General features: G+C 38.8%; 1 protein-coding gene across 13 annotated transcripts in view; it reads left to right on the top strand.

Moving 5' to 3' along the window:
- The window catches only part of ELAVL4 (ELAV like RNA binding protein 4), an 82,859-nt gene that overhangs the window by 20,890 nt on the left and 45,318 nt on the right, over window positions 1-16,651 (top strand). Inside the window, exon 1 of one of the 13 annotated variants that reach the window (XM_080407642.1) lies at window positions 254-589. The exons of 10 other annotated variants lie outside the window; for them this stretch is intronic. In XM_080407642.1, the coding sequence (XP_080263768.1) occupies window positions 566-589 (24 nt within the window). In that variant the 5' untranslated portion in view covers window positions 254-565. Of the gene's footprint in view, window positions 1-253; window positions 590-634; window positions 965-1,009; window positions 6,363-16,651 lie in introns of those variants that run through there. 2 more of the 13 variants (XM_080407633.1, XM_080407634.1) reach the window with 2 other exon arrangements.

The raw sequence follows: 16,651 nt of genomic DNA, 5'->3' as shown, positions 1-16,651 counted from the left end.
ATATTTAATGTGTGCGTATCCTTTAATAAAGGATGTACTTTGTCATTTTAAGGTAATTGCAATTTCTCTCAGAATAAAGAAAAAAGCTCATTTCTAATGCAAGGCTGGTACGTGGCTAACTGAAATGCAAAAGGAGGAAGAGGCTTTTTTTTTTTTTTTTTTTTTTTTAAGTGGTGGAGGTGGGGGGGGAGTTAATTTCCACATTGACATTTTGGAGATACAAATGCAGAGCAAAATCCTGGGGGGGGGGGGGGGGGGAGGGGGGGTGGGAAAGCCTCGAGATTGGTAATTTTCTTTTGGTGGACTGCGCAATAGGTATGGTAATTTTAAAAGAGGGTGATTTATATGAGCTTCAGTAAATGCTGCATATTGTATTTCAAAGAGTTTCCTGTCATGACCTCATAAAAAGAGGAGGAGGCTTGTATGTGTTGCAGTGCCTAGTATATGTCGGTTTTGTTGCATCGTTGGGCAGCAGCGCTGTAAGAAGGAATGTCAGCTTTTACATAACGCTCTTTTTGCTTTTGACTCTGTGAGGGGCTGTAAGGGTCCATCTTTGTGATCACAGATGGAGTGGAATGGCTTGAAAATGGTAAGTGAACGGGGAGAGCCTGCTTATGGGGTTTTGTCTCGCTTCTCGCGTGCCTCGTGAATTTCTTTTGTTCGGGGTGGCGGATTGTGAGTCATAAAATAAAATTAGAGAGCCTTGTTTATTTTTTGTGGGATATGTCTGCCTGTGTGTGTATATATATCTATATATCTATTTAACGTATCTAACTGTGATGGCACTTCACAGCGTTTCCATTGAACGTTGCATTTCAGTTGAGCGAGGATGGTCTCTGCTGACAGTCACGGTGTCATTGTACCGCATGTGCCTGGCAGATCAGGCAGCCGATGATGCCTTTTAATCTCCGTTTGTATTACACCAGCCTTAAATACAAACCTAATAATCGCCTCTAAAATTCAGGTATTGCGTTTCCTATGGAGCCGGTGCTGTAGAGGATGGATGGATGGATGGGTGGATGGAAGGGTGTGTTTTTTTGTGTCGGGGTGGGGGCTGGGGGGGTGGGGGGAGCTGTGTTGTTTTGTGCTTTTTTAAATGCCAGGAGAAGTCAAAGCCATTTATGTGAAAAATAGTATTTCTATTTTTAGACTATATTCTCCTGGCAGAGGAGCCCGGACGTGCTCGTCTCGTCCCCTCTTTTGTGCTTTCCTTACAGATTGTGCAAAATGGCATGATCAAATACAACTGCCGGGGACTCTGGGCTGTGCCGAGCGGGGCGACCCGGGGTGGGGGCTGGGACCAAACCCGCACAATACCCATCCCTCCTGCCAGCCCCATGGGATGCTGGGGGGTGCGGGGGTGTGGGGGTCCCCCCTTCCCTTAATTTAACGTTTTGCAGACTTTTGCCACGGATATTTATTATAACAGGGAAACAAAGCGACGGTCTTTTCCCATTCTTACAGGATTGTCTTTGTCTAGCTGCTTGTTTTGATGGGTGTAAAACAAATAAGATTAGACTGAGCAGCCGAACTGAAAGCGATAGCTGGGAGGAAAAGCCAATGAAAGGTTGCCGGGGAAACGAGCATAGGGGAAGCTGAGTGGGGGAGCAGGTGGCAATCATGTGGGAATACTGCAAACAGTGTAAAAAAAAAAAAAAAAAATCTAAAAAAAAAAAAAAGCAGGGGCTACCTCGATTATCTCTGCTGTTCTTTGTGGCAGTCACAACTTTAATTATTCTTTATAAATAGGTGTTAATTACATTTCTGGCTCAGGCTTACAGTGATTTCTAGAAATCTGGTTTTAAGCATCTGTTCTTTCTCTTCTGCAAAAGAGGGTTATCTTTCTTTTTTTTCTCCTTCCCCCTCCCTGCTGTGAAATTGTACGTGCAAAAAATTGCAAGGAATCCTGTGAGGCAGTATAAAAAAAAATGTAAATTATATTGAATGAAGTTGACAGAGGTATAATAGTGAACTCCCACAGCTGATAGCTTCTGCAAATCATTTCTTAGAATTTTCCAGCAAATGTCCCTATGAGAACAGTAGGTAGAATGAATTTACCCTAAGCAGTGATTTTGTGTTAAGTGATATTGGTATTTTTACAAAATCAGATGGTTATATGGCAGAATAATCAGTTCAGGGGAGTTCACCATATCCTAGGGTTTATGCACTGAGCAGAATTTACAAAAATAATGAGATTATTCTTCTCTGTGTCTCCAGCCCCACCTTTAGCCACAGTCTTATTATGTATCTGCTGGAGCAATATCCACTTCCACTGTCAGGCTCCTTGTGGCAACTTTACTTTTTAAACCACAGCTGAATATTTCACTAATTGCGATGGTCTCTTATTGTAGTGGCAAACAATAATGGGAAATAACTATTGGTGCTAGAAGTGTTAGAAAAGCGTAGTAGACTAGTAAGTGATAGACGGTAGTGTAAAAGATACAAAAAATGTGGTTGTCCAGAAAATACTCATCTATCACACATCAGGAGGCACAAGGAGAAGCAAAGCAAGAATATAGAACACGCCTTTCTTTCTGTCTTCTGATTTTTGGATATTTTTACTTTCTTCCTTTTTCTGGTGCAGGGTTACTTGGAATGCTTATTGAAGCAGGAATGATAGTGCTTAGTTTAAATATGAATAAAAAAGAAATTAAATCCCCCTTTTAATTTGCTTTGTTTTAAGTATTGCTTCTGCTGCAGTCCTTTCTGTGAAGAAGTAATTGAATGGCCCTCTGACAACTGCACTGCTTTACAATGTTGGGGGGGCAAGGAATCTCGAGGGTGTGTGTGCCTGTGAAAAATTTTATATTTTATAGTCTGTGCATGTGCACAGAGATGTATTCTGACATGCATTGTAATTGTACGTGAGAGTAAAATAATTTTTCTTCTGTTGAAAACAGAGATACAGTGTTCTAAATCTGTTAACTTAGCCATGACAATAAATAAGGGTGCCTTTTATTATACACAGCTGCATTGTTTGTTTTAAGAGTCATCAGCTAGTAGTTACATTTTCATTTTCTGTTCAATTTGGTGTTTCTACAAAGATTTAAAAATAATGTAACCCTTGTTTTATGGCGCACGTGTTCCTGCCCCAATCTTCCTCTTTTCTTTGTTTTAAGATTTTATTAATGAATATAGCCTGCATGTACATAAATGACATTTTCTTTTTGCATGTAAAAGATTGCATTGTATATCCCCATATAGAAAAACAGCTATTAAGTTAGTGAAATTAAGATTGCTACAAATACTAAAAGGTTAAAACTTAAAACCTCTTTCTGCTCAAACAAAGGTAGAGAAAATGTAGTTGTCTTTAGACATGATAGTTTCTTTAAAAAAATTGTTCTCTTGGTGAACTACTAGTCAGAAGGGATGAGATACTACAATTGGATATTGATGCAACGTGAATACCAGCCATCAGTTTAAAATCGTATCCCCATGTACTCTACTAATCAAGTTCCCATGTTAGTCAACAGTGGAGAGGCATCCCTGTGTCTAGCTTGGTTGCCTCCTTCGCTTTCTTCCTCTTTATTAATTTTACCGTTTTGAGCTCTCTCAAAGTGAGCCTGAGCTGTTGTGACAAAGGATGGTTACAAGAGCTGGAAGGGGTATACTTAAAAATCCCATTTGAATGGGTGTGGAGTAGTCTTCATCATCTTTATTTGGTCCTTTTAAATATTGTGACTCTATTGAAAGAAAATCCAGTTGCATTAGTCTTACATATATTTAATGTATTAATTTTTTTGAAATAATATCTTCTAGGTTACAGTGAATTTTTTTCCTCAACCTTCCTACTTGGTATGCTGGGAGTGTACTAATTAAATGCAGGTTATTTTCTGTGTGTAATTCATACTGTTGGTACATAACCTGGAGCCACTCCACACCCCGAGGTTTTTAAAAAGAAATGAAGTATGATTGTGTCCCATATTCTAGCAGGGGATTTTGTTGTTTTCTTTGGGAACTTGCACTTTCAAAATAATTTCAGCAAACACCCCAGGCAAGAAATGGGCAGCAGCAGAGAATATTATAGCGAGAGGGGGAGAGATTCAGATAACTCAACAAATCCACTTGTCTGTTTTGGCAATCTGTGTCCACTAGACAACTCATTTGCATGCCTGGACACATTAAAATGTACATTTGTTTGTCTGTGGGACAGCTAACTGGATACACTCTGATGCACTGGCAAATACTGCAATGCAGTATTTTTTCAATGTCATTGGGGTTTTGGGGGAGAAGTGGGCACAAACAGTCCTTTTGCAAGTGAGACGATGTTCAGAAGCATGGTACCTCTGTAAAGGATAGGCCAGGTTTTGCAGAATTTGCTAATCTGTGATGGAAAGTTACCCTTCCCCCATTGCACTCCTCTCCCTCGCTTGCTCTTTTTTTTTCGTTCAGAGTAGGACGGAGGAAGAGATGGGTATGCATGTATTTTTATGTGTGTGTTCATGCATGTGTATCTTCCCTTCTCGTTTGAATGGACACTGGGGAAAATGCTAGGATTTGTATGAGAAGGGAAAGAGTGTTTGCATAATGTAATGTTTTCCAGTTGTTTGTGTAAATGTCCAGTTACCAGCAGCGTAGGACTTCCAAGTAACTTTAAAAGCAGGGCGCATTTTTCGGTTTCTAAAGAATTTTGCAAGGAGAAGTGTAACAATTCAACTCAACAAGTGTAATAGCTTCAATCCTAACAAAAATAGCATTTAATGGGGACCTGTACCTCTCCTTTGCCTTTGCATTTGAGTACATTTAACTATTTGAGATAATTTAAAGTGAGGATGTTGGAGAAATGGATGTACAAAGACTGTTCGCTTGCTTGCTTTTTCCCTTCAAATGATCAATCTTTACTTTCTAAAATACTGGAATATTTTAGGTGCGGGGAGCTTTTGTAGGTCACTAGCTTTACAGCAAGAAGAAAGCTTTGCGGGAGAAAAGGTCTCAATGTGTCAGAGGCAGTAATTGTCTAAAATTAGCCGTCTAGAAAAGGCAGGAAAGGCTTGGAGGAAAGAGAAGGAGGTACTAATATGTGAAACAGCACTGTGCTAGTCGGGGAGATAATGAGTGATAAATTTGAACTGGTGCAGTGGTGTGATGCCCATTAATTTCTCAGAACCTTGACTTTGCAGGTTTGTTACTCTGTTGTTCACACCTTTAATTATAACCAGTTTTGGATGATAGCTTGGGGCATTGAAGATGAGACCTTTTGTTTGTTGTTTACTTACTTAAGTATCCAGGTTTGCAATAGCACTGGAACATCAGTGTTAGAAACTGAGTGCTTTCAGATGAGATTATAATAATGCAATTAATTTTTGCAACTACCTAACATTTTTATTTGTAGCATTTACATTGCCTGCATACATTCATTAAGAATTAGCTTAATAGAACCGGCATCAGGTTGATCTTTATTTTCTGTCACTGTAATCAATGTTTTTCCTAAATGTTTTGGAGCTCCTAATGCATTATTGCTTCTTTAGGGCCCCAAAAAGTAGAGAGGAAGCTGAGAGCCTGTCTTACCTATTGTTCTACCATTGACTGTGTCTTATTTGAGGACTTCCACCTTAATGATGAAAATCTGTAAGTCAGGAAATGCTGCGAACCAGTTAGGAGTCATTAATTAAATGAGGTGAAAAGACAGAATATTCAGAAAAAAACTAATATAAAAAAATGGCTAAATCTTTATGCATGCTCTCTGGAAATGGTTTAGTTGCACAGTAAAATACAAGCCTGGCTTTGACATTAGAGTCATGATGTATATAAAATTCTGTAGTACGCCTTTGTTGCTAAGGCACACGCAATTGCGTCAGCGATGCTGTTGTGATAGGAAGTTATATGTCCTTGAATTCGGGGGGGGGGGAAATACTTGGTTTCATTTTTTCATTGTTTTAATATTAAACTTTTTTATTGTTATAAAAGCTCTTAAACATTGTGGGTTGGTATTTTTCCCAGTGTGGAGCCACATGCCAGTATTTTTCGGAATCGGCATGGTAGTGTGTTTGACGGCTTTTGAGCATTCAGAACTCTTGTAGGTAGAGGCAGTGTGGTAATGTATGTTTGTTTCAAAACAAACACAAATGACTAAGGGAGGTGGTTCTGCCATTCACAGTGCTTCGAGAAGTTTCCACACGTAATGTGTCTGTGTCCACGTAAGTGATTTTCGGTGTTGGCGGAGGGCAGCAATGCCACTGGAGCCATTCCAGTAGCATAAGTCCTTCAGATCCAGCCACTTTGCTGCGTACCTGGGTGCGTTCACTGAGCTGTGGAAGGAAAACCAAACAGCTCCCTCTGGTTTTCGCTTCCAGAGGGACGTTTGGTGTGAATGTCCCATCTGACCCTCCATGTAGAGACCAAAAAGATTGCTGCTGGAGCAGGTAACTGCACTGTGCGTGGGCCCTGTGTCTTGGTCAGTAATTGCATGCACACTTATCTGGAATAGCAGATTGTTTTATCTGAGCACTGCGAAGTATTTACTCCCAGGTTGAGTGCTGTAGAAATGCTTTTGTAGGAACATGAGGGATGAAGGAAGCTTGTCCTTCTTTTCCCTCCTCTTACGAATCTTTCATTATTGCATACTGGAAAACTAGCAGAGACAGCAATAATCACAATTTATAATTTAAGGTAGATCTGACTGCTCTTGTACTGTTATGTCTTAATTGTCCAGAAAGGACATAGAATTCCAGGGACTGACTCTGTTCCCTTGTCTCTCCTGCTGCAGGCCAGGGCAGTTGCCAGAAGTCCACATTTCTTTACTGCTATTAAAAGCAAACCTGATATTTTTGAATTTGAGAATTATTATTCGTAGACTAAACTTCCTCAGAAAATTTCACAGTGGGGATTTTTTGTTTAATATGTGGATTAATTTAAACTCTTGATGTCTGTGTGCTTAAAGTGTATGGTAGTCAACCTCTTCATAGTAGTTCTGGTTTGAGAGGTTAGTATTCTGCCTGTGTGATTTACTACCACCACACCTTTTTACTGAGTTGAACACTAATCTAGGGAGGAGGCCATGTGTTTTCTCAGTCCTTCTAAGATGACACATAGCCTCCCATAGCCATCAGCAGTTTGATGTTAGATAATATAAAATTCATGACTCAAACACAGGTTATTTCATGCAGTTAAGTCACTACTGTGGTGAAGTGTTTGGATTTGGGATCAGACATACTCGGAGGTATTTGGTTTTTTACTTGATTAAGTGTTTATAAATGTGGCTGTCAATTGCTGTACTTCTATTCATCTTCTACTGGTCATCCTTATCTTCAGATGGTGGTCAGTGACTTTTTGCTTTACTATGTGCAGAAGAACTTGTGGGCAAAGACTCATGCTGTTATATCTGTAGAGCAGAAGGCACAGTCACGACACTGTAGAAGTAATAATGCACATAAACAAATGCTCCTTAAATAAAAATAGTTCTAATACTGTTCCCTGTATATGTTTGTTCCAAATGAAGTTACTGGCAGTAGATGAGTAGGGGGAAGTTGATTTTTAGCAGAAAGCGTGAATGCTGGAAATGCTTCCTAATATGTGTGTGCCAGCTATACTGTGGCAATGTTGCTGTTGATTCCCTTCCTGTGAGAGCAGCTGTTCAGGGAATTAATCTCTTTGCTTGATGCAGAGGGTCCTGAAAAATTCAGTGCGAAAGCTACGGTGGTGGCTGTGGCCATTTTTAGTGTGACCATTGATGGGGACTAGCTCCATGATCTAGCACAGTGACATATTGTTCTTTAGACTAAACTGGGCCAGGAAAAAAATATTCTGTATTTCGTGTGCTCTGTGAGAGATTCCGGAGTGCACTTCAGAAATTGACATTGTGTTTTATAATTTATGGAGCACAGTTTATATTTAACTGTAGACACGCTAATCCAGGGGAAAAGAGTAGTATATTTTTAGAGTCTTTTTTTTTTTAATTCTCTGTACTTGTCATTACCCAACTACTGAAGGAAGTGTTCACAAATGTAGATGTTCACTGGGGTAGAAATGTTGAATTTAACTTCCATCGTTAATCTTTGCTATATGCAAAAATGAACATTACTTGTGTAATGTTTTTTTGTGATTATCAAGAAGCTTTGCAGCCATACGTAGCCATTGCAGCCGCTGCAGGAGCCATGTTCTCCTCCAGCATTCCAACACCAGGCTGGACCAGGATGCCTAGGCTGAATGCCTCAGCAGTCAGGGATGCTTAGGTGATATATTAGTTTTAATAATGATGCAATATCACTTCCTTCCCCCAAGTTCTTCTTGGAGGTGAAACACAGATGGAGAGAATCCAGCTCTATTAAAGAGTCTGCCTATGACTGCTGGGTATTGTAAGGGAAATCTAGCCAATAGAAAGCGCAGTAACTTGGTTAGCATTTAAAAAGCCAAAATAAGTAAGCTGTTCTTACATATTCAGGCTGTTGGGATATTTCTGCCTAGTAATCTCTAATAATGCTGCCAGTTTGGGGGTTACCTGTTGACATCTAAGCAAAATGTAACGTATGGCTTTTGAGTCAGGATAGCCAGGATGGCCTGGGTGCCACCCTGTCCCTAAGCGCCTGTGTCTGAGCAGGGGCTGAGGTCAGCATGGCTCCTGTTGGGTGCATTAGCAGAACTGCGTCTTAACCAGGAGTATTGTTATCCATGGTCTGTTCACTTTGTTTTTAAGAGGAGTTTTGAAAGATTTTTAGCTTCTTGGTGTTCAGGGTATGTTTGTTGATTTGAATAAGAATCTGGTGAATTTGAATATTTCATGTGGAAATTTTAGCAGGCATCTTAGTAATTGGAATAAGGAGGGTGTTTGATTTGGCCTGTGGCATATTTCCCTCCCTTAGTACAGAGATTAATAATCTGCATCCAGGATAAACCATTAGGATATGTTAGCCTGACCTGTGACAGATACGTGCATATGTACTTGATATTTTGTCCTGTATTGACGAATAAAATATTATTAAACTGTGGTCATGGCTCATTGAGCTTAGCAGAGAAGCTTTTATGCATGAGATTGTTGGAATTTAAGGGTTACTGAACTATCCGATACAGTACACTAAAACTTATTCTCATTTAAGCCATTCTGTAGATGCTTCTTTTATGAGACTGCCAAGAGTAAACAGCTGCTTCTGCATACTAGAAGGTCATTTCTGATCACTTTTCCACCAGAAATTTCTTAATTCTTCAACTCTTGCTATCTGTTCATGACCTTTAAGATGGTAATGGCCATATTACTTCAGAGTAATTCGTTTTAACTTTGTCTGCCACAGGTATGTTACAGAAGAATGCCTGTGTTTTATGGAAAGATTATTTACGTAAGCACTATCAATGTGGTACACTGATCAGTCATCAGGCTGCTGACTTACAGGTGAATTGTAGAAATGACATAAATTTTTTCTTTATTACTAATCCAGTTCAGTTTTTAAGATAAAAACACCGTTAGGTTGCAATAAGCTAATGTTTCTAATGATGGAGGTAGAAACTGATGTTCAGCTAAGTCCTATTTTGGGGTCTCTTAGACCTGCAAGCAGTATCCATAGAGATGCTGTTGCCAGCAGTTGAGATGTACACATGTTGATTAGTGTTTTCTAATTGCATTTACCAGTGTGTCTTCATTAAGGTCCTCTTGAGGACAGAGCATTAAAACATCTTGGTTGTGGCATGCATTTTGCTAAGCCGTGCATTCCTGCCTAATATAAGCTTGTCTTTGCATTAAAAATGTATGGGCAACATTTTCAGAAGAACTTGAGGTTTAGGAGCTGAAATCCTATTGCAGTGAATGTTAATGAATCTTAAATCGCTTAAGGGCTTGTGAAAATTGTAGCTTTTGTTTCTAGAACTTCAGTAGAAATAACAGCGGTGGGGGGTTGAATGTTCCTAGGCTTCATGGAGAGCCTGCTCTGTCCTTGCTTTGCTTTGCCTTCTGGTAAGTAGACGTTTTTAGGTTTCAGTATGGCTTGTAATACAGCTTTCACTGTCTAAACTCTCAGGTTGCGAATGATTCTAGATTATTTTCTTAAAGGGAAAAACAAAGTGGAATTGTGACAGGTCTACAGCAGCTGAAGACTTGCAGCTGTCTGCTTGTTACATGAACATGTTTGTACCCATGGGAATCGGTGCATCAGTACACAGTGCAACATATATATTCCCAAGTCAGTAATATAATTCAGTTACGGATTAGTAATATGTAACTTGGTAATACAGTCAGTAAACTAAACAAGTAGGAGTGATTAGGAAGCAAAACTCAGGGCTAAAAATAAAATTCAAAAAGTAACCAAAAATATAAAAATACTTCCTCAATTTCCTTTGCTTTCATTTCAGTGTATTTTTAGGCTGTATGTCCTTCAGACTGAGGAGCTGTCTTAGATGTTGATCTCTACCATGCTCTATTAATATTATCATCCAGTATTCAGGCTTTTGAGAAACCCTCCAGTCTTTCAGGGTTTGCCTCATACTTAATGCTTTTGGTGGTATTTCTTTTTTTATCAACCTTCTAACACAGATTTTAAATGTTTTTTGTTAGTCACAGTCCCTCTTTCAAGAGGGACGAGACAGTCACTAGGAGACCTCTTGCCTTTGTGGTATCTGCCTAATAAAATGCAATCCATGAAGAAAGAGTAAGTTTCCATCAAATTTTGGATTGGAGCATCAATCAAAGATCTGATCTGATCTTGTTGAGATTGATTGTTTTTCCAGACTCCTTTAGCCTTCATATGCTTGTAGTAGATCCAGATGAAAAGCCAGGAGGGAGTAAGGAGCAATACAGAATGATGGAATAAATAAAATAAAGCTCTTGTAAAATTTTAGGTACAGAGTTGCCTGGTATAAATTTGGCAGAAGTAGAAGGGTAATTGAAGAGGAAATAGCTGTTCCTTCATAAGGCAGAGCCTGACCACATTGCTTTTTGTTCTATTTTCAAAACACTACAGACCTCTGAGTGGAGGTGGCTGGTGACCCATGGGGATGCGGGCAGGCAGGAGCTGTTGATGGCTGTATCCCAGTGTAGAAGTAGGACATCTCCCTGCCACCAGCCTTTGTTATGGTCACTGGTGTGTGGGACAAAAGGGGTTCTAAGGGATTTTAACCTACGCTAGTTGTATATCTCATCTTAATAGACTGGAGACACATCCATTTTTCTCTCCAGTGTTTTTGACAATTGCTTTCTCCAAAGCTGTGTTCCAGAGCAATGTTTGAATGCTGTGGAATCAAGACTGTGTTCTCCTGTATCTTCATGGGTAAATTATGCTTAATGGCAAGAATTATTACAGGCAAATTCTGGTGAAACCAGTCTAAATAAAGGGGCTAACTGTCTGGCTTTCTAGAAGTCAGTTTGTCTTGGTGAAAAGGTTGCCCCTGATACAGGGATAGTAGGAAACTGCTGTGGTGGTCACCTATTATGCTGGTTTTCCTCACCATTTTGTTAGTGCTTTAGACTCATAAGGTGTATGGAGAACACTGAAGAATAGGGCCAAACACATGTGAGATTTCAAATGTGCATAGTTTCTCTGTAGTCTTTGCAGGAGGTGAAGAAGCAGGAAACAGTGACTGAAAATGAAGCCCAGTAGGAGTTCGTACAGAACCTCAAATACTGTGAGTTGAGATCATAAATATGATAAAGCTATAGCTATACTCTGCTTCTGGAAGAATGTTTCTTGTCCTTAAATGTGCAGTGCAGCCCTCCTATCGTGCTTCCCAGAAATTGTTGTGCATGGCGTGCTTGTCCATGCATCTACTCCCCAGTCCTGTTTTTCCTCAGGGCTTTGGGAGTGCTGAGCTGTATGTATGCTAATTGTAGTTCACCTCCTCCAATTTCTTACCCCCAGTGTACCTGCAGGAACAGTAAGAGACCATATAAAGTGTGCGATATGATGCCTTTGTTCTTAGATTGTCAGTCATTACTGGGTGTGTAGTTCTGAGAGCAGTTTCTCCTGCCGATAGCCTTAGTAGTTACTGACATTGAAATGATTTTGGAGTCTTCTTCCCCCGCCCCCCCCTCATTCCTTTTGTCCTTGAAATCAAATGCAAAGCTGTAGAGCCCATGTTTTGTGGGAACAGAAGACATATTTATCTGAAACTCAAAAAATAAAAATAGGTAATTTGGTGCCTCATTATGCTGTTAAGCTTTTTGGAAAAGCTGTTAGGGGTGGTGACCTTATCACTGGGCCAGGTTTGAGGATATTGTGTTGTGTTACAGAGCTGTCACAGCTTACTGTGTAACTTCAGCAGTTTGCCTAGATACTTTCCTCTGGTTTGGTGGTGGGGTTTTTTTTCCCCTTCTGCAAAACTTGGAATAAAAATAACAGGTTTTGCCGTTCTATTTTTTTGTCACCGTGTTGGTACAGCGGCGGTCCCTGCCTTTACTACCTATTTGTACAGCATCTAGCACAACTTGGTACTGGTATCAGTTACATCCTTCAGGCACTACTGTGAGAACAAGTAATATTGCCAATAAACTTTGTATTCATTTCGCTGCAGATCGGGGACAGAATATTTTGGTTTAGCGTACTTGTGCAAAAGCCTATAATGGACTAGATCAGGATAAATTTAGCTATTAAAGAAAATTTTCTCCTTCATTTGAACTGGAGCTTGCCTCTTAAAATGAATGTATTTGTTGTCTTCTCCATTTGTATTAGTTGCATGCTCTGTACAATTACTGTGGCACCCATAGACGTGAACTTGCTGAAAATGTTTGAATGCCATTTCAACCTGAGTGCAGTGCGCCCTGAAACCAGGATCTTGTAAGAAGGCTGTATCTGTGCCAGAAGAGCCAGAGACTGGTAGATTTCTGAGCTGAGAGTTTTCAGTTACGTATCTATACTTAAATATGGCTTTTACTTGAAGGAAGGTAAAGATGGAGCATGTAAAAGTGCGTGTGAGTGGGGAGCATGTCAAAGTATGGAGGGTTAGATAATGATTTGTTTCTGGGATATTGGATTTGCCTCCAGGCAGATTTACTCAAAAGCTTCATTTTCCTCCTTTATATCATGTTTGTGATGTATTTACTAGGTAAATAATAGCAAAGCGTAGTTGTGCAGTACATAAGCTTTAATAAAAATGTAATTGATGGTGAAATTTGACAGTTGTGTTACAGAGAAGAAAATCTTTACTGGAGCTGCACACAGAGTATCGTTTGCCTCTCCTAAGGTCACTTTAGAAAGAAGCCCACGTAATGTGTATGTGAGGTTCAGGTGCACCTACTTCTCACTCTATCTGGACTTGTCGTTTTGAACCAATGAATACTCAAAATCACTTTTTTAACACTCCTATGGGAAGAAGATGATCTGTCCTGAAGATTTTTATGATCCAGTGCCTCATTCTGCAAAAACGTACAGATGTCTTTAATCGCCCTGAAGTGAGTAGCAGTGGCTGCATATGAAAATGGGATGGGAGCATGCTGCTGCTGGTCCAGGGCTGAGGGACCTACCTGGTCTTGGTATGTTCCACTCCATACCTACAGACTGACCTTCTGGCTTTGGCATGGCTATTCACATAAAGATCAGCAGATGGGAGGGCTGTGGATGGATCTCTCAGGCAGCTCCTGTAAACTAGGTATTTCTCACCTGCAGAAAAGCTCTTGTGGGACAGACTTGGGCTGTGCTGACTTCCATTCAAAAGAGCAGATAAACTGGGAGTTAAAGCCTGCTTCCCATTATAGAAGGAAACTTTTGTGAATCTACGTTTATTTTCCTTGAGAGGTTTTGTTTGTTTCTCCTTTTGTCATCATTCAGGAGATGGCTGTGGGACCTCTGCCATGGCACCATTTGTTTTCACTTGTAAAAGCAAACAACTTGCAATGCTAATTAAAAGAGTTTTTTAGATAATGTAAGAGCTTTGCATTATTTATCTAAATTCTTTTTTATGAGAATGTTCTGAGTTTGTTCATTAATGAACACTTAGAAATAATATAAAATTAGATCTCATGAATTCTTCATGAGGTATAATTTACCATGATCATTTTTCTTGGCATTTAGGTGCTGTGAACAACAGTTCATTATTCGTAGATAAATTTTTTTGACTTCTGAGTCCTCAAAATGGATATGTCTACATGAATTCTCCAGTTTTTAGAATTTTTTTTTTCAGATTTTGATTTTGGGAAAAGATTGCTTGTGGTGTGTTTCAGAACACTTCTCTTTTTGTGCCTATAGATAATACTTAATCATTGTTATTGGGGTTTTTTCTATACATATCAACTTAATTTCTATTTGTTGTGGAGTATACGTAATTCAGATAACAAGAATGGGTACCAATTACTTGCTAAATATAAGCTCCTTTCAGTGTACACACGTGACAGTCTTTCAGTTTAACTTAGAGACCTAGACTGCTGAGAAAAAAAATTGTAAATATAAAGCATGTATATTTACATTTATCAAGCCATTGGCTATTACTTATGCATGCAATAGAGAGATAAGACTGTCTTAGTTTGTGGGTAGTTTTCTAAACGATTCATTAGCTGCTTTGTAATGGTAGATGGATGTCACATTTACTGTATTAATTGAAGATTAATGTCAGTTACTCTAGCTTGTTTAAGCATTGTAATACTTGTGTTTATACATACAGGTATTCTTTGCATCATTGTTTCAAGATAATATTTCAAGAATACATTGAAATTAATTGAATTAATTGTTTTTTAAAAAACAAAAGGAGATATGACAGAAGTATTTCTGAAACATTGTTTGTAATGTAGGAGATGCTATAATGGCTACTTGTCGCTGATACTTTGTAGGAGGGGTTATACCAAGCCTTTTGGTAAGCAGTGTTTTGCAAGACACTGGCAAAGCTTGTGCTGTCTTCCCGAGCAGCAAAGCATTTCTTTGTGAAATCTGTCAAACTAAAATACCGTGTACTTTGCTGATACGTTACCATACTGAGAAAAGTAGTATGCCAAGAAGGCATTTTTTAAAAGCAGCAGTCTGATGAAATACATCCAGAATTTGAAATACGGGTTGCCTTTAACTTAAAAAATTGCAGTCTTTAAGTTCTGTCACAGATAGTACTTTTTCAATGTTATAAAGATAGAATATTCAAATTATTGGCAGCTGAATTATCAGTGTCTGTCAATGGTAACTGCAGGGGGGGGGGGGGGGGAGAAAAAACCCAACCCAAAACAAAATGCCTCTTTATACCAGTAGCGTGTATATGTCATCACACCTGATGTTTGCACTGTAATATTTCATGGCCAGTAGTAGCTGCATAAATTGGGTCTGAGAAGGTCTACAAAAGCATAAAGGTGTTGCTAAAATGTGGCATCTATAGAGATGTAATCTTCAAGGGATAAGAGTATATTTTGTTTTTTAAAAAAATAACATTGGTGTTAAATCACTGTTGGATTTACCACATTTATTTTGCTGGAATCCAAATAAGCACTTGATGAGTAAGACAGAATTACAGCCTCTCTTAGTGTTTCTCTAGAATTGAATTAAAGCCCAATACTTTCTTTAAAAAAAGTTATTACCAGTAATTAAAATGTAAGTTAACTGTGTGCCCAGGAAACTAGGGTATCTATTTAAAAACCGTTCATACTGTGGTACAGGTATTGATTTAAAAATCTTAAATCTTAGTGTTGTGGATAGAAAAAAAACAGCAAATGGCATGTTGAAATTTATTACCTGAATTGATGTTACTCTTATGTGCTGACTGAGGTGGGATCAGCAACTACTTTAATATTAAAAGACAGTCATCAACAATAAATGTCCCAGTGCATGCACACTGAACTCTTTTAACAGTGGGTTGGAGCTTCAGACATGTAGGGGAAAGGACAGAATGTTTGGAAAGAAGAGCTAGGACTTACCTTTTTGTTACCGTTAATAATTTAAGTGTTTACTAATGATGTGAATCGATATGTACATCTAAAATAAGTGTTATTCCTTTGTGCCCATGAGAACTTTGAATGCAAGCTCTGGCACGTAACTGCTTTTGCACAGAAATCACTCTGTAAATGGAGACTAAAATCATGCAGTAAAATTACATCTGAAGTACTTTTTCAGAAACATTTTTAATAATTCTTCAGCATTTTTATCTAACCACTGTTTTTTTAATATAGCAAATAGATTTTCAGTAATCTACAAAATTGCAATAATTTGAAAGGCAAATAAGTGCCTTGATTTTTTCCTTTCTACTATTGAAAAATCAGGAAAATCTAATTGGAGTTGAGCGAGAATAACTAGAAAGAAAACCTGGCACCTGGTGCAGCATTGGTTTATGCCAAGGTATTTTGATGAGGTATATGAGGAAATCTCATTGTTCCAAGAACAGATTTTTAAGGAACAGCTTACTTTTAATGTTCTGAATGTGTTAAATGTCTGAGTTGAATTCTTTTAATTTGCTTGGTGTGGAAGGTAAGCATGCTGAAAATGTAACTAAAAAAAGTTTATGAAGTATAAAAGTAGGACACTAGCCCGTTTTGAATTTTGTGTTCTTTCACAGATTTTAAAAGATCCAAGGTTATTGTTTATTGTGGGGAACTATAGATGGCTTTTGTGTCTGTTGCTGATAATAGGTGATACACATTTCTCAGTGCGTTGTGCTGAAATCCTGCTTTTGCTGTAACTGAAACCAGTGGTGTGGTATTCCAGTCTGGTTTAGAAGGGCAGGATCAGTCCCTAAAATTGCACTTTACCATGTGAGGTTTTTTATGTTGGAAGGAATATGGTCAGATGATTTAAATGCTCATGGAAAGCTGCAATTAACTATATCAGCT

Source organism: Falco punctatus (assembly GCF_963210335.1).
Source record: "Falco punctatus genome assembly, chromosome: 11".
In the NCBI taxonomy this organism is placed as follows: domain Eukaryota; kingdom Metazoa; phylum Chordata; class Aves; order Falconiformes; family Falconidae; genus Falco; species Falco punctatus.
This window is presented reverse-complemented; position numbering and strand designations above follow the sequence as displayed.